The 18369-nt window shown below is 42.1% G+C and overlaps 1 protein-coding gene across 1 annotated transcript in view; it reads right to left on the reverse strand.

Moving 5' to 3' along the window:
• Positions 1–11162, reverse strand: part of TG (thyroglobulin) — a 135102-nt gene extending 123940 nt beyond the window's left edge. Inside the window, exons 1-8 of the mRNA XM_054167162.1 lie at positions 11096–11162; positions 9401–9509; positions 8439–8536; positions 7811–8014; positions 7312–7471; positions 3745–3851; positions 3136–3279; positions 1269–1454 (exon numbers count right to left, since the gene is read on the reverse strand). Of these exons, the coding sequence (XP_054023137.1) occupies positions 1269–1454; positions 3136–3279; positions 3745–3851; positions 7312–7471; positions 7811–8014; positions 8439–8536; positions 9401–9509; positions 11096–11162 (1075 nt within the window). The remainder of the gene's footprint in view (positions 1–1268; positions 1455–3135; positions 3280–3744; positions 3852–7311; positions 7472–7810; positions 8015–8438; positions 8537–9400; positions 9510–11095) is intronic.
• Between the last annotated feature and the right edge of the window lie 7207 nt (positions 11163–18369).

The raw sequence follows: 18369 nt of genomic DNA on the forward strand, positions 1-18369 counted from the left end.
GGTCTGAAAAGAAGTCTGTCCCTATGAGGACTGCTTGCTGTCTCAGGTCATGTGAGTACCCTGCGTACTACCCACACCTAGGTCTCAGCCTCCTCCCTTGTTCACACCGCTGAGTGTGAGAGCTGAAGATATTAAAGAGAAAGAAAACAGAACTGGAGATACACATGGCACGTAGCTGTCTGAACACAGACTGAGGCTATATACTCACAAAATACCTTCTCAGGAGTTAATTTGCAAAACCTCTGCAGAAATTTTTCGCTGCTTAAGTTTCATCAGTCCACCAATAAAAACTACAAGCAGCCTCAAGTCATCACCCACCTCCAAAAAAGAATAAAAATCATCAGGAGCACTCAGCAAAGCAGATTCAAAAAGAAAACAACCAGGGCCAACATATGGTGAGGCCTCTCGGGGGTTCCCTTGCAATATCCTTGGTGAGCAGCCTCAGAGGCATGCTAACATTTTCATTTCACAGTAAGTCTATGCCCAGAGCACTCTGAGTGACTTGGAGCCATGACACCCAGGGCAGGTTTCTCCTTCTCTATCTCCATGCTAAGATTGTGTCAGGAGACAGAGCAATTGCCTTCCTTGAATGTGGCCCCCATGTTTAGACCCTGTGCCCCAGCCCTCCAGCACAATCCTGAACAGTTAGGTAGCACACTTCAAAGTGAAGTTTTCTAAGTTTCCTCCTCCCCTCCGGCCCTTGGACATTTCTGCTGTCATTTCCATTTGGGGCACTGATTTGATGGTGTATTCTTCATGGAAGCTCTGAAAGCCCAAACCCATACAGCTTTTCTGAGTTGTTTGGGACATTTTTTACTGCGTTTTACAATTTTCATGGCCAAATATACAGAGACAGGGATGGGGAAAAATACTGAGGATGAGAGATGCCTAAGAAATTCTGCAGCATTTCACCAAAGGAAGAAAGCAAAATCCCAAACCACAATCCCTGGTTTCCTTATATTATCTCAGATATACTGTCTTAATGCCCCACCTCCTGGAGTCAAGAGACATCATGGCTGCAAAGAAAAGCCTTGCTGGTACGCAAAACTGAAAGGCTAAAGAAAGGTCATAAAGGAAAATAAAAGGAATATTGTATTTAGTAATTTATTTGAATGCTAGAATGCAACTCTTAACCCCAGGGAGGATTTTTGAGCTCGATTTTTGAACACCAGAATCTGTTAGAGCTGAGAAGTGAACTGGTCCTTTGGCTTTCTTTCTAAAGACACCAAGAGATGTGCTATTTTTCCTTTTCCAGACCTCATACATACCACAGGCTGGGGGTTGTCCTCTTTTCTTTGTGCCCTGGACCTCTTGCCCTTTGGTGTCCACACACCAGCACTGCCCTCCCTGCTGACACTGCAGTGGTGTGTAGCCCCCATCAGCATCACAAGATGGAACGTAGGCGTGCTGGTAACGCAGGGCTGCATACCGCTCAACCTCGCACTTGGACGGGCCTGGAAGAAAAGCAGTATGTGTCATGGAGGAAAAGCTTAAAGTTTCAGAGCCATTTCTGCTTGATCCCATTGCCTGCCTCTTTGGGAGGGGGAAGGAAACAAACAAACAAAAGTTTAGTTTCCTGACTGTTTTCAGTGACACTTCAAGTAGCAGCCCAAAAAGCAAATCCACCATCCATTTTTCCCCTGGAGTGTTGGCTCCAGGGTATTTTACTTTTTATAGGCATTCATTCTGAAAACTAAACAGAAAATAAAGCCTCAACACTCTTCTCAGTCACAGTCACATCTATGCAGAGTTGCAGCATGCCTCTGAGGGAGCAATGCTGGAAGCTAGGTGAGCTCTGGCCCTTAGTGAAAATACAGAGCTAGACAACAGAGACAGATGTGCATCTTGGGAGACTAAGACAAAGACAAACATCAAAACTTCTGTAGAGAGCAAAAGCATGAGTACTCAAATGTGAAGATCTGGGTTGGGTCCACTCAGTTTCTTTGTTTCCCTCCACAGGGATCTGAAGATTCTATTCCTGTAAAACTGGTCTTGATGGCAGAGAAGCTAAAACACCATAAAGCAACTCTTCTGAGTTACGATCTCTCCAGTTCTAGACTGCAACCTCCGAAGAGAAATTTTGATTGTTAATATAAACCTACAGTCCTACAGCCTAAACACTGCTCATCGTCAAGAGCTTTCCAGCTACACTCAGCTACCAGGCTGAGGCAGCAAAAGCATCACATCAGAGCAACCTGCTCATCCAGGGAGTCTGACAATTTCCCTAACATGCGCGGCTTAAGGTGGCAGCGTGAGAGCTGGGAAGTCACCCACGAAGTCCGCAGCAGCAGCTGGTGAACGTGGTCACATCTCCACCTTGTGGCTGCTACAGATTCGTCTCTGCTAACAGAACTTACTCCACAGCACTGTGCAAGGGAGGAGGAAAGACTCCCCATAATGATCAGCGTGACCCAGAAACAGAAAAACAGCACTTAAATATGTGGCCAGAAGACTTACATCTGTATCTTCTTAGTATCTCTGGTGATGTAATTCCTTAGTGAGTGTCAGACAGCAATGTCAGAGGAATTTGGTTGGGAGGATGAAGGGGCTCAAACTCTGCTAAGCCAAGACAATTCTCTTGGACTCTGGTGTAGGAGAGGAGAGGGGAGGAGATACTTGATCTCCCATCCCACAGAATTTACTGCCTGTATGCAAAGAAGCTTTCTCTCCATTTGCCTTCCCTGATGGGAGAGGGAACGGACCCAAGGGCAGATCCAGAAGTTCAGTCTTCTGGCACTACAAACTCTTGTGTAGCCTCCTGAGGACTGAGTGAACTGTGGTCAGAGTAAGATCATTCATGTTTCTGACTGTACCAACATACATTAGGGAGCACTTTCTCAGGTCTTTAATTTCATAAATGATCAGCTTCATCTCTATAGTATCAGGGGAAGAGATATAGAAAGTTCATGGGATTTCAACTAATGAGAACTTCAAGTACATAAGAAAGTGCTGATCAGATTACAGATACAATCTGCTGTTATGAATGTACAACCCAGAGGCTAAAAGCCAACTGCAACTCAGAGACCTTGATTCTTACACTGGAACTGTGATACTATTTGCTTTCTGTGACAGCTGTCCCATGCAAGCTCCAAAATTGCCATCTTATTTACAGGGCATCACTCAGGTGCTACTTACATCTGAACTTGCCAGAGGTAGCTAACTGGACCCCCAGGAACCGTCTCTGCAGGATCCGGTAGATGGTAGTCTCTGTGAATGTGCGACTGGGCTCCAGTGCAGAGAAAACTGTGTCATAGACTTCATCAAGCAGCAGTTCCAAGCCTGAGAAAGAGAGACTTTCATCACACAGACTGGTTTTGAGACAGAAGTCACCTGCTTTACACCAGAGTAACAGAACTGGAAGCCTGTCAAGAGAAAGAAAGGCAACCCTCTAAATGGGCCAAATGTGAGCCTATACTGGAGAAACCCCAAACTGCATTGATGCAGTTTTCTAGTGTATGGAGAGGTGGACGTTCAGAAATCCTATTCCATCATCCCCAAAAGAACAGGATTAGCGCCCAGGTAGTAAATCCACAAGTAGCTGAAGAGCTACTTGTAAGGGTAGGATTTCACTAGTGAGCTCCAGACCTTCCCATGGACACTGCACTGGTCACAGTGGTCTTAATTATTCTAAGAATTAAATTGAAGTCCCTAATGAATCTGAAGACTGAGAGTCTCCTACCTGTCCTTTCCCTTGGGAAATTGAAGTCACTCAAGTTAAAGGATGAGATGCCAGAGTGTACTTACCAGTGTCTGCTAACTCTCTCCCCAGGCTGTCTGCACAGTAACAGTACCCAGAGACCTCTGGAAATGTCTCCCGCAAGGAGCTGAATGTTTGGAAAGCCTTTGGGAGCCTGGAAGGAAAAGTAGCCCTCTGTGAAGAGTTCAGGAAGGCTCATCAAAAACAACAAATCATCACCTGTGTTTCATTCCCAAATTTGTTACAAAACCCCTTGGTCTCCCTGTGGCAACCAGGCTCTGATATGATCCAGACCGGTGTTTCAGCAGGCTAATGAGTCTCCTAAAAGTATTTTTTTTTTAACACAAACTCAGGACAATCACCTTTCAGACAGATTTCTGACCCTTCCTAATGAGATTCTCAGCATCCAACACTCATTTTGATTTCTATTCTCATCTTCAAAAGCCTGTCAGAGAGTGTAAAATAGACCAACGCTGGCTTAATTCTATTCCAACACCCACTCAGTAGCTCCTTCCACAAATCTGCACAGGATGGCAGAGTGCCTAAACAAACAGGTTGCTTCCTCTTCCTTACATGCTACATACACTTTCTGCACTGAATTCTGCACAGCAGCTGATAAAAACCTCACTAATATTTTCCATTTTCAGAGCATGGCCCAGCAGATTAGGGAGAAGTGGGGTTTAACATATTACAAGTAGGATTGACTCTTACTTCTGGACCCAAGAGATGCTAGTTTCATGTATAATGCTCTAGGTGTGACAATAGACAGATTCCAGAAAAGAAATGGTTTAGGAAGGAAACTTAATAGGATCAGAATTGGAAAAACAAAGCCATAATAAATGTGATCTTAACTGACAGACCCTCCAAGCAAACAGAGAATGAGGTTTTTTTCTATATTCAAAGTGCCAAGTTCCAAAACCAGTCATATTATTTTACAGACACATACTCGTACCCTGAAATACAATAAAAGCTTGGTATCCCAGCTGCATGTGGCTTATTTGGGAAATCTACCAACAAGAAAGTGGAGTTTTCTTCTCAAGAGACTCAGAGAACTAAACAAATTCATTTTTTACTATATTTTAGCAGTACGAATTGTAGTGGCTTACATCCTGGTCATCTGGGGAGAAAAAGTCAGCGCATCAAGGCATTTTACAACAACCCTCTGAAACTGGTACTATGACCAGCCTCAATTCCAGTGCCACCCTCCTGCAGCCTCAGGGCTGCTCTAGCACAGTTTGTAGTGCTCCTAAGAAACACGGCAGAAGTCACATGCATAATTATATAGGGCCGATGTGTAGTCGTATCCTGTCATTTTGGTTATTTTTGTTCTAGGTTGAAAGTACATCTAAATAAAGTACAGATATAAATTAGTCCCACACAATCAAGAGAGCAGAACTTTTCTCACCTTACTTGGAAAACTCACTTTCTAATGCTTCTTTTCTCAGACTCTTCTCAATCATAGCCCTCTAGATAAGTAGTGATCACACAGAGGACCTCATCTATCAGCCCCAGTACAAAACAACAGCTGAAGCAAAGATGACTACATTTAAGTTATGGATAAATTTATAGTGTATCTATGTGTTTCATCAAGAATGTTCAGACTTAAAAATATGGTAAAGTAAATAAATGCAAGGTTGTTGAGCTTTTCTTCAATCTGGGAGTCTCTGCTTTTGGCTTCCAGCAAAGACAACTAAACTAAGAGCAAGTGTGCAAGTCACCCCTCCTATGTTTCATACATGCAGCTCAAGTTATAGCTGCATTTCTCATTGATTATTCAGAAACAGAAGGAGAAAACCAAATTATGTTTGTCTGGGTTTTTTCCATTAGCAATGAAATCACACTTAATAGGACAGAACCTCCACTGAGCTGGGATAAAGACACCAACATAGGACCTTCAGTCTGATGAAAAACACAGCAAGAAAGTAAAATGATCTTCCTTGACTTTTGCAATTTTGATCATTCCCATAAATCACCTACAAGGCTTTCTACATGGCTGCTCATTTTAATACCACCTGGGCACAATCTGTATAAAAACCAGCAGCCAAGCTGTCAGGAAATTTGGGGTTGTCTTTCTTTACACAAGTCTTCATTTTGGGAAGCTCTAAGTTTCTGAATTTCTCAGGTTTGGGGGGATTTTAACATGGTGATTTATTCTGTAATATTTATGAAGGTGTAGAGGAAACACTTGGGAAGAAAGTTAGAGTGACATGTCTAGATTTCAAAAATCAGTCTGTGGAACCAAAGACAGTTGCTCCACTGGTGCCATGTGAACACAAAACACAGGTTTAAATCCCTGTCCTGCAATATTCATTTGCTGTGGAACTCATCCCTTCAACTCCATATTCTGGGCTCCTCTTTATGGAACAGGATAATGACATTTCAGGCAAGAATAACATGACAATAAATATATTAATGATCTAAGAGACTCAGATATGATGGCAAAGCATTAAGTCAATGGTCATAATTAGAAAGGTGCACAGCTGGTAGTAAAATGATCCTGCTGTGATTAATTACATGATGCACACCCAAAAGAAGCCAAATTTTTGCAGGTCTTTGCAGACAAATCTCCCAGTGGAGTTTTTTAAAAAGTAAATTTAAAGCATTGCCTTCTCCTCTGCAATTGCTCTTTCAGAATTTTCACTTCACTGGCCAAATGAAACAACCAGAATATTTTGCTCTTGCCAGAACGACCTCTCCCAAGTCTCTGACAAATTTGCACTGTGCATTTGTGACTGCCTTTCTGGTTTGCTTAAATTAAAAAGAAAATCCTCAGAACAGTAAAACTGACATTGACAATACAATGCCTTAGCTACTACAGAGCCAAGTCAGAACACGACATTACATTCACTTCACTATCCTCTATCAGAGAAATGTATTGACTGAGATGCCAAGATAATGGCACTTCATGAGAAACCAAAAGGATTCTCTGGATAGTGTGAACATCTGCACCAAAGCAAATGCCTCTCCCTGCAGTTCCCTTTGCTTCTTCACCTGAGCTTTGCTTCCCAGCTCTGCCACAGGACAACAGCTTCTTGCTTCCATGGATAAGGACCTGATCCAGAGTTTTAAAGTCTTATCCAACCCTCTCCAATCACCCAAAGTCAGTTGTATGTCAGCAAGCCCTTTCATCACTTTTCTGGTTCACCTGTGTGAGCAATCCTGGCACTGCTGAAAAGGACAAGAGTTTCCCAGTGTCACATGGAACTTGCTCATTGCAGTTGCTACTTGTCCATCTGTCCACCTGTTTTCATCTCCCTTATGGAATCAGATATACATCTGAATTACTCTGTTCCTTGCACATTTATCTCATTTGCTTTTGTGTGTCTGTCTGGAAAGTCCTTTATCAAATACATATTGCAACATGGTGTTCCCTGCTGTGTAAGGACACACTGATTAGACTGCAAGGATGGACTATCCAATTCTTTTCTAAATGAGAAAATTTAATCCAGAAGAAGAAGGGTTTTTTCCCTTGGTCCTTTCATTAACAGAAAATAATATCATGTGTAGTCATAGAAAAAGGGCTTTATGTGGTGAAAAAAACCCAAAAGCAGTAAGATAGTGACTTGAAGAAATGTGCAGGATTGGTTTTGTGTTTCAGAAGCCTGTGCTCTTACCTATTATAACTATGAATGAGATCAAAAAACATCATGTCTGTTGTGTTGACAAACTTGCACTGGACAGGCAGAAAATCTCCATCTGCTGAGCACTGTGGTGGGCTCTTCTCCCCAAACCCATGCAAAATGCGACGGTCTCGGATCTCACAGTTGCCTGGACCTGAAGGGAAATAAAGGTAATATTTATTGATGTTTTACTTCCCATGGGCAGCTGAATAGCTGCCCCATGGCTTGCAAGAGTTTTAGATTCATTACATTGAACAGGAACACCTAGGTGCTTTGTATTATCCTTATGGGAATCAGGCAGTTGGACTTCATGATCCTTCTAACTTGAGATAATCTATGATTCTACAAAGTAGAGACTTAAATGCCTTAGTTAACCACTTATACTTGTATAGGGTAAGTATAGGCTGCAGTGTCCAAGTTCTGATCTGCACCTTTAATTCACACCAAATCTTTCAAATCTACAAACCTCTCCATTTTGTTGAATATTACTCACACTGTGTTGGCTTTCCTCTCTGCCTGGTGCCATAAATCTCCATTCCTTCTGGATCTACACACCAGCACTGACCCAGCTTTGTGTCACACTGAACTTCATCAAATGCCCCTGAATCCAGGCACTGAGGGATGTAGGAGATGCTACTGCTATTGATGTATCGGCTCAGCAGGATCCTCTGCTTTTGCAGCTGGCAAAAAGATAAACCTGTGATACCAGAGAGGGGCACTGTTAGAAGAAGGTACTTCTTGGGTACTGAATCATCTGAGTCTTCTCAGTGCTCTAAGTTCTGAATCTGCTACACAGATCACATGAGGACATCGATGGACTTGAGTTTATGAAACCCACAACAGATGGGGTTGAAGCTCTCCAACTCAAAAGCTAATACATCAAGTTATCTTTTGTTCCTAATTTACATTATTGTGACTTTCATAAATACAAATCATCCAGGTGTATCAGGTTTCCATGATTAGCCCTGAAGAAACTCCAGAATATCCAGTAGAAAGATCCAGAAAATTACAACAAACTAGAGCCCATCAAAGTCTAGGATTAACCTATTCTTGATTTGAGCAGTTCAAATTTAAATAGTTCTTTACCCAATGGCAGGGGCGGAGGGGGAAGTATGACTTACAAGAAACAGGATATCCATTCTGTTTACTGCCAGGTACCTCAATGCCATTCTCATCCACACACCAACATGAAAGACCATTCCTACTGCACTGAACTGTCCTGAGGGAGATCACAAGTAACATATTTTATTTTGTTAGTGACAGAGTCCTCAGTCAGTGTGGGACATACACAAAACCACAAAGCAAGTTCAAGTAATTTAACACCAGAAATAATGGAATCAGAAAGGGCTGTGTTTCTGGTGAAATGGGGGCTCTTAATTCTAGCAGTTCTCTGAAGTGTTAAGGAATTGCATGTAAATGTCTTGAAGTCATTCAGGAAGCAAGCAAGCTGGGCAGAATCCTGATTCTCACTATTTGAGATTTACCACACATTTTCTAAGCCAAATCCAGGATGATCAAGGTCCCTCACCCTAGGCAACAACAATAAGGCAATAGTAGAGAACATTACAACCTGTACTCTGCCTCCACTTTAACTCCTTAACTTGTACCTTCAAGCAACCTGCTGCTCCCTAAATCACTGCTCTCCATGTGCCTTTTAGCTCCTTTAGTGCCTTGAGAAGGAAAACCTGCTGTGCCACATACAGCAGGATGGGTACATTCTCCAGGTCATCTTGGCTCAGCTGTGGTGGCTGGTACACTGATCACAGACCATGCCCCCAGGAACATGCATAGGAAGACAGATTACATAACAACCTGCACCAAGTATTCAACATGCAAATAATGCTGCCAAAATAGCCTATTAATTGTAGACTGACCTCTTAACCCAGAGATTATTTCCAGCAAAAGGTATTGATTCAGGGGATACTGCATCTGCAGTACGGCTCAATGAAGGAACTTCAAGTCTCTTGCACTCCTTGCCCTCCCATCCACTGATATGGAAACGCTTCAAAACAGAGGCTACAGCTTTCAATAATAACAAAATATGACATCACATAACAGCAGAATATTAGTAGGGATGAATTACCTGAACTGGCCATCTTCTGAGCATTGAGGAATATAGGTTTCTTCTCCTGAAAATGCCTTTTCTCTCTGAAGTTCACATGGACGTAATGGTTGGGAATCTGTCTGATATTCTGAAAGCAGCAAGAAGGTAAACATATAAGGGTGGGTTCACCACAATTCTGTTCTTATAAAAACCCTGTTAGTGTCAAAACTGCATGGTAATAGTCCCAAGCTCTGAAGTCCTCTTTGGTTGTTACCCCATTGCTCTTTCTATACACTTCTGCATGGGACAGCACAGAGAGATACTGAACAAACCCACTGGGCAGGCAGTTGCAGGATAAGCACACAACAGAGATGTTCATGGAAGCCTTTCCAAGACCTGCCTTTAATTAGTCTCAGCTCTGTTCTGTACTGATATGGCTATCATTTTCTGGTACCTGGGGGACTTTGCCTAGAGTTAGTTGCACCTATCACCACAAAAGAGCTCTTTTCCATAACCATTATTTATTCTTTCTTGAAACTAAATCACTCACTATTCCACCAAATGAGAGGTATTTCTTATTAATCCCATGAAGGACTTAAAAAGAATCAATGTCTGGCAGTTAGCATCAGACTAAATCATATTAAGAGCATTTCTCAGTTTTCACCAGGTCAAGTGATCAACTACTGAAGCCGCCTAATATGAAAACAGTCAACTCTTCAGTTCTTAATCCATTCAGAACCAACCTTGGATGCTGTTTAAGGAGAATGATGAAATTCAAAGGTTCTTTTCACAGAACAGAACAGATTAGTTGATCTGACACTCACCCTGTCCTCAAGATCTGATGAATGTCATGCTCTTAATTCCATTGACTAATTCTACAAAACTACTTCTCACAAACAAAACCTTAGCTACAGCAATTTAGACCAATGGTTCACTTAATCCAGTATTTGATTGGAGCGTGACCACACATAGCAGTGCAATTACATCATAAATATTCTGAATACTTTTCAGCCTTTAACAATTTGCAGCTCAGAAACTTCTTTAACCACGGATGGTTCCCATGCACCCAAGACCTCTCAATCACTCCTGTTTCTGTGAGTTTTTACTGTGTCCAGTTAAGCCCACGTGAAAATTTCCATGAGACTGTAAAGGCGTTTTAGCTTAGCTCAGCTGTGAACATCCACATGTAGGCAAATGACATCATTTTCATCTCAAATGTGACTCTGAGTCAGTTTTTCTGGGATGTGTGGAGACCCCTCTGGACAGTGGTAAAGAGATTAATTCAGTGGTTCAAATTGCTTGTTGTTCATGCCTATCAAACTCATACAGAAGAACTGGGACAGCTCTCAGACTATCCAGTATCTTAAAGTTTAAGTCCAAACTGGATGATGGCACATACAAGTAGTAGATATAATCTTAGAACCTTCACATCCCTGCAGTACCTCCTTACTCAAGTTCCATCTGTAACCCAGACTGTTCTTCCTGAAACATCCTTCTTTTTTGTTTTTTTCTTTTACCCCCAACTCAAAATCCAGGTCTACAGAGCTCAGATAACCCTGACCACTTAAAGATCTTTATAGCTTAGTATTTAACTTGGAGCTCAAACTCAGTTTGCACAGCGCACAATACCTATCTAAATATGCAATGTGTAATGATATACTCCATCAGAATAACAGAGCAGCACAAAGATCACAGGAGCACTACTGGACATGGGCAAAGAACAAATGTACTTACCAAATATATTGGCTGCTGCTATGCTAATAAAGCAGCAAAGAAGGGTGCAAAGTGGAATGGAGTCCATCTTGTGATGGAAGAGCTCCATCCTCTTTAGTTTGTGAAGCAGTTCTACATAACCCACATAGCCTTCACCTGCCTTTTTATAGCACCCGTCGTGCAGATGGGTTCACTTATGTCCTGGTAGACTGGCCCTCAAATTGGACAAGTGATGCATACAGCGCTTCTGAGAAAACCACAAGAGGCCTGTTCAGCTGAAACAGCACTCGTGGTCCCCCTCAGAGAGTCCTCATCTTTGCTCCAGGGAGCACTACTGAGCTCAGTCATGGGAGAGAGCAAGCAGCAACAGGCGGAGAGAGGCTTAGTTAATTCAACGTGCAAATTAAGCATAGTGATATGACCCCAGCCAAGAGCTCTGTCTCTCACCCATGCTGGTACAGACACATTTTTGGCTCTGTATCAGAAATACACTTTTTTTGTTTCTGGAGACTCTGGCCAGCTGAGGGGACAGACAGGAGTCAGGCCTTCAAGTGCTGCAGGACTAGGAACAGATACAATCCATAATGTGTTTTTTATTATGTGAAAAACAGGATGGATGCAGCTTTATTGACTACGAAGGCAACTAAGGGTCAGAGTCAATTGCATCTGACCTTTTGTGTTTACTCCCTCTTACACCAGGCACTTAATACAGTCAGGTACCTGATGAGAAGCAGCTTAGGTTCTTCTATTTTATCCTCCAAGCATACAATCAGTGTAACAGCTAAGCACAGATTTTTAGTACTACCTGCATGCAAAATCTTTGACTTAAAATGTATCAGAAATGTTATTTCCTTGGTTCCAGAACGTCACTTCTTACTTGCCCACTTTGTGTTTCTGACAGCATTTATTTGTACCAGGAATTATGTGAACTCAGTATTGCCTGTGCAAAGGTGGTTGGACAAATGTATTCAGACTAATTAGCTAAATAACAACAGAAGCACATGTTTGACGCTGGACTTAGGCTGATTCTAAGAAAAAGTGACAGCACCACTCCTGTGTATGATCCATGGATACTAGACAGTCTAGAACAACTCTCTTACAAACCAAGATTGTGCTACCAGTGATCCAAGAATCCTTCAGTGTAGGCTGGCGACCACCTCAGAGCTACAGTTTGTTATATACAATGTGATCTCAAACAGTGTCACAAGCTTGATTTAGCAAGACTAGCCTTTTTTAAATGAGTGGATTTAAAATCTGGATTTTAATTTCAAACAACCTACTCTGGACTTGAGGAAAGTCAACAGTCCACAGAAATATCAGGAAACCAAAGTGGTATCAAGAGCACTGCTCACAGAAAGAAGCACAATTCTGCAATGTCTGCATAGTGTTGATTCCCAAGATTACTTTTATTTCACAGAATCACAGAATCACCAAGGTTGGAAGAGACCTCAAAGATCATCAAGTCCAACCTGTCACCACAGACTTCATGACTAAACCATGGCACCAAGTGCCACATCCAATCCCCTCTTGAACACCTCCAGGGATGGCAACTCCACCACCTCCCTGGGCAACCCATTCCAATGACACTCTCAGTGAAGAATTTCCTCCAGAAAACAATGTATGAGCTATATAAATTGGGAAGAACAGTCAAGTGCTAAAATTCTCTTAAAAAAAGAAAAAAAGAAAAAAAGAAAAAAAAGAAAGGCAACAACAACAAAACCCCAACACAAAAACAGTGAGAAAGTGAGTTTTGGCCACTGGCATCACTTAAACCACTTCTAGATATGCGTCAAACCAGGATGCAAATCTCGGTACACGCACATTCAATGGGATGTAACGACCTGTGGACTGAGAAAGAAAAACCAAAACACTACAAAATATGTAGTTTAGAGAGCAATATGTGCAATCCACATTTGTCAGAGAAAAGAAAAGCACTCACCAACTATGGCTGCTCAAATTCAGAGTAAGAAAAGCCTCACTGCACAACCTTCAGTGAAGGGACAATTGAGCTGACCTCTATTTTTAGCACCCAAGAAAAGATGGAAGATGATCTTAAACTAGCTCACCAATGAAGGGGAGAAAAGGAATAAGAGGAAAAGGTCCCTGGGGACAATATGGCCTTAAAACTACCCTATCTGCAAAATCATTTCTCTGGTGCTGGACATGAGGGTTTAATTTGTTGTACACTCTGGCAAAAGGCTCCTCAATCTAGACTTTACTTGTTGTAAGAAAAATGTCAATGTGAGGAAATATTGAAATGACAAACCCTGTGACAGAAGCACTGTCCTGGTTTTGCTTATGTTTTCTTAGAAGAAAAGATTGTTTGGACAACAACAGTTTTTAGATATTGAAAAGCCCAAGGGCAAATTATTACTGTGTACGAATACAAATATCTACACCCCCAGAAAAGTTGCTCTCACCCAACTAAAACATGAACCTGAGAAGTCAACCTTAGTTACAGACATGAACTTAATGGACCCTCCTGAATGAAACTGCACATTACAAGCACAGCAATTAGTTAATTTAGTTTTAAGTAATAATCTGCTTTTCTGTGATAAATAAATCACCAATATTGGACAATCCTTTCACATATTTTAAGCAAGCTATGTAAAACCATAGACTAACACCTTGCGTAATTAACTTATTACACTTGCAGATAGAGCATAGCTATAAAATCATAGAATCATAGAATCAACAAGATTGGAAAAGACCTCAATGATCATCAAGTCCAACCTGTCACACAAGACCTCATGACTATTAAACCATGGCAACAAGTGCCCCTTGTTGTCCAATCCCCTCTTGAACACTTCCAGGGATGGTGACTCCACCACCTCCCTGGGCAGCACATTCCAGTGGCTAACAACTTTCTCAGTGAAGAACTGTCTCTTCACCTCCAGCCTAAACTTCCCCTGGTGCAGCTTGAGACTGTGTCCTCTTGTTCTGGTGCTGATTGTCTGGGAGAAGAGACCAACCCCCTCCTGGCTACAACCTCCCTTCAGGTAGTTGTAGAGAGCAAGAAGGTCTCCCCTGAGCCTCCTCTTCTCCAGGCTAAGCGACCCCCGCTCCCTCAGCCTCTCTTTGTAGGGCTTGTGCTTGAGGACTCTCCCCAGCCTTGTTGCCCTTCTCTGGACATATTCAAGAGTCTCAATGTCCTTCTTAAATTGAGGGGCCCAGAATTGGACACAGTACTCAAGGTGTGGCCTAACCAGTGCTGAGTACAGGGGCAGAATGACTTCCCTGCTCCTGCTGGCCACACTATTCTTGATGCCAGCCAGGATGCCGTTGGCCTTCTTGGCCACCTGCGCACACTGCTGGCTCATGTTCAGCCAGCTGTCAATCAGTACCCCTAGGTCCCTTTCTGTTATTTCTTCCCAATCTTCTTCCCATGATTTTGGCACAGATGGCAACAAGACGACTTAATCATCTCTGATTTTTTAAAAAGTCTTCTTGTGATGTTAAAAGCTGACACTGAGAAAAGCATAGCCCTACCAGGTAATACCAGTTTCAGACACTTTATGCATGACATGTTCTTCAGGTTGCAAGAATGATGGGGAAGTTGCAGTAATTTCTATACTAAACTTGGCTAGGTCAAAAAAGTGAGGAAAGGACTTCCCAGGATTTTTTTTCATGATATAATTTACTAGCCAATGAAGTGTCTTTGGTAAGAAGTCCCCATAAGAACATTTTGACCCTGTAGAATGGAAACATTTATTGGACAGGTGAAATGCCTTTTTCCTTACTTATCCATTGGAAATAACACATTTTTCCTCTATCACGTAGTACCACAGTGATGCAAGGTCAAAAAAGATTTGTTTTATTCTCATGACATCTTGGTTGCAGATCGCTTTGAAACTCCAAGCAGAAGTGAGTTCTGCAATGCAAAGTGGAGAAGCATAGGTTTGCACATTGAATGGATTCAGTGTTTGACAGAACCAGGCTAATGGAGTGAGAAATTACATGGCCAGACACACAAGGAAAACACAGTGCCAAATTTCTGGTGTTGGTAGGGCAAAACTACTTTTGGTCTTTCTGATAATGCATTACTTCACCTTCTCTGAGCTGAAGGCATCAGTATAGAGACAATAGAGTCAGAAATAAAGTTCAAGCACAAACATGCCTTCTGCCCCACAACAAAGCAGTGGGATTTGGTTGCCACCTGATGTTGTGCAGAGAAAGGAATGAAAAGAGAGACATGTAAAACTGATGGAGCACGGATGTGTCAGTGACTGATAAAACTTCATAAAGACTTTGGTAGAGGAAACATCACTTTACCAGAAGTAGAAGACACATTAAGGGGAAAACCATTTTGTACAGATCTTTTGTAGTCAGTATGTTTCTACAGATGCTGTGTTGTTATCTGCTGAAGACAAGACACTGGGCTGGCGAGATGTTTGGTGTGAGTCAGGAAAACTTCTCTTTAGTAAGTCTGCTAACTAGAAGGGTTTCAGTGTATCACTCCAAGACCTGAATTTGGCCTTAAAACTCAAATTTGAGAGTGTGCTTTGAGAAAGTGATGCTTAATGATGATTAAAATATGTTTCAGAAGTTAAATTTTGAGATGTTACATGGTTTTATCTATCTTTGCTCTGAACAACAGAACAATTTCTCTATTAGTAAATCATTGAGATTCTGTTCAATTTCATTTATATTCTGCTTCTTTTATGCCTGGTTCACAGGATGTCTAACAGAAATTTCTTAGCATCTTTTGCTTATTTGTTGTCTACTGCAGTAGAGTCCTGAACAACAGATTGTAGGCAAAATGGAAATTAATCACTAAAAGCAAATTGTAGTTATTTAGCAATGACATTGTACAAAAGTACAAAACCTCTGGCCACAACAAGAGATGCCATCATGGTGAATATTGTGAATCTGTCAGGGAGTGTGACAGAGAAATAGACTGGTAGAGCTACACCCTGAGGCAAAAGCAGCAGAGAGGTTTGCCAAGAGGATCCTCTCCCCTCCTACCACCAGGCAACAGGAGGAGACCTAAAAGACAGGGGGGAGTGGAAACACCTCCCTGCTCAGGGAGACAGGCCTCCCTCACCTTCCCAGTTGCCCTTGCACAACAGTTAGGGGCTTTGGAACTGCAGAGCCAGGCTACAGAGAAAGTAGACTAAGGTCCATTCAGGGGGTTGCCTGGGGTGACTCAGCCAGCTCCATGCATTAGGACTACTTGTGTTAAGAATAAAAGGGGAGTAATTGCTGTATATGATTCCCTTCTAAGTGGAACAGAGGGCCCCATATGCCAACCAGATTCATCCCACAGGTCAGAGGAAACTCCCTAGTCTGGTATGGCCCTCTGATTATTATCCATTACTGGTGATACAGGTTGGAAGCAATGAGGTTCAGGTACAGAAGTGCAAAACCAATTAAATAGGACTTCAAGGTGCTGGGGTGAGTGGTTGAAGGATCGGAAGCACCGGCAGTGTTTTCTCCAATACCTGCAGTGTCAAGGAAGACTGTACTGACAATTGAAAGGAACAGGAAAACACAGCTGATCAACATGTGGCTCAGGGGCTTGGGCTGCAAGCAGAATTTTAGTTTCACTGATCATGGGAACATGTGACACTGGGTCTGCTGCAGACAGACAAGAGTTCACCTGTTACAAACCACCCAGCCGGGATGAGGAGGCTGATGAGGCATTCTACAGGAGATTGACAGAAGTCTCCAAATCACCAGCCCTTGTTCTCCTGGGGGACTTTAATTTACTGGATGTCTGCTGGAAATACAACACAGCAGAGAAGAAACAACCAAAGAGGTTCCTGGAGTGTGTGGAAGAGAACTTCCTGACACAGCTGGTAAATAAGCCTACCAGGGGAGGTGCCTCACTAGACCTACTGCTTACAGAGGAAGACTGGTGGGTGATGTAGTGATCAGAGGTCATCTTGAACTTACTGATCACAAAATGATAGAATTTTCAATTCATGGTGAAGCAAGGAGGGTCAGTAAAACTGCTACCAATGACTTCCAGAGAGCAGATTTTGGACTGTTCAGGAGAGCTGGGGTTGTTCAGTCTGAAGAAGAGAAGGCTAAGGGGAGATCTGATTGCTTTCTACAACTACCTGTAACTGACAAGAGGAAATGGGTTTAAGCTGTGCTAGGGAAAGTTTCGATTGGACATTAGGAAAAATTTCTTTACTGAGTGGTGAAGCATTGGAAAAGGATGCCCAGGGAGGTGGTGGAGTCCCCATCCCTGGAGGTGTTTAAGAAGTGTGGAGATGTGGCATTTCAGGATATAGTTTAGCAGTCATGGTAGTTGGGTTACAGTTGGACTCGATCTCAAACCTTCATGATTCTATGATTGTATGCTGTTTGTCTCAAACCCTGAAACTCTTAAACACCAAAGCAGCTCAGGAACAGAAAAATGTTCTAGCAACTTTTCCACACAATAAGTAATTCTTTACTGTAAATACTATACTGACTGAATAATTTCCCTAGAGGCTAAAATACAACTGAAGATTCTCTAAAGCTTTTCAGTGTATACAAATAAATTAGTATTAATTACTATACACAACTGACTACAGGTTAAAAGTGCAACTGAACATTCCTGCGTGCTTTAAAATGTACACAAGCACTCGCTAGCTCAACAGAAGTTCACTGAATGGGAGCCCAGGCACGTAACAATCTCAACAGACCTTTATTGTGAGTATTAGAATGCAGTCAATATTATTGCTATTATAAAAAAAATGAATCACAGAAGAAAGTAATTTGCTTCTCTCATAGAAGATTTAATAATAGTGTACTGCTGCCCCTCAGAGTGTTTAGTGACAATACACTGACGCATGTGGCTACAGCTGAACAGAGATGGCTTTGGCCAGTTTTAAAGGAAGGCTGCTCTTTGAAGTAAACAGCAATTGAACTAGCTTTGGGGTTTCAAGCCACAGGAAAAGGCTGGCTCATATACTGCTTACACACAGGCCCAGTGTGTGTGTGTGCAAAGGGAAATTCACTCCTGTATGATTTTTCATGCTAGTTCATTTTCTCCATGTGGTCTCAGATTTTTTATTTGGGTTGTTCAGGCTGGTGCAGAATGGCTGCCAAATGCACAATCTGCTCTCTGTGCAGTGTATTTTCACCACCATTACATGCTCCATATTTGTTTTCCATACATAAACAGATATACACATAGTGTATAATACTTATTGCTAAAGACAGACCCCCACACCCAGTGCCTAGGACATAACATAGTATAATGAAAACCATTAATGAAGTGTTTCAAACATCCTCTGTAAAACAATCATCTAAAGCCATATGGGCATGTAACACAAGAAAAACTGTCTGCTAATAAAATGTGA

This window comes from Dryobates pubescens, chromosome 14 (genome assembly GCF_014839835.1).
Source record: "Dryobates pubescens isolate bDryPub1 chromosome 14, bDryPub1.pri, whole genome shotgun sequence".
NCBI lineage: Eukaryota > Metazoa > Chordata > Aves > Piciformes > Picidae > Dryobates > Dryobates pubescens.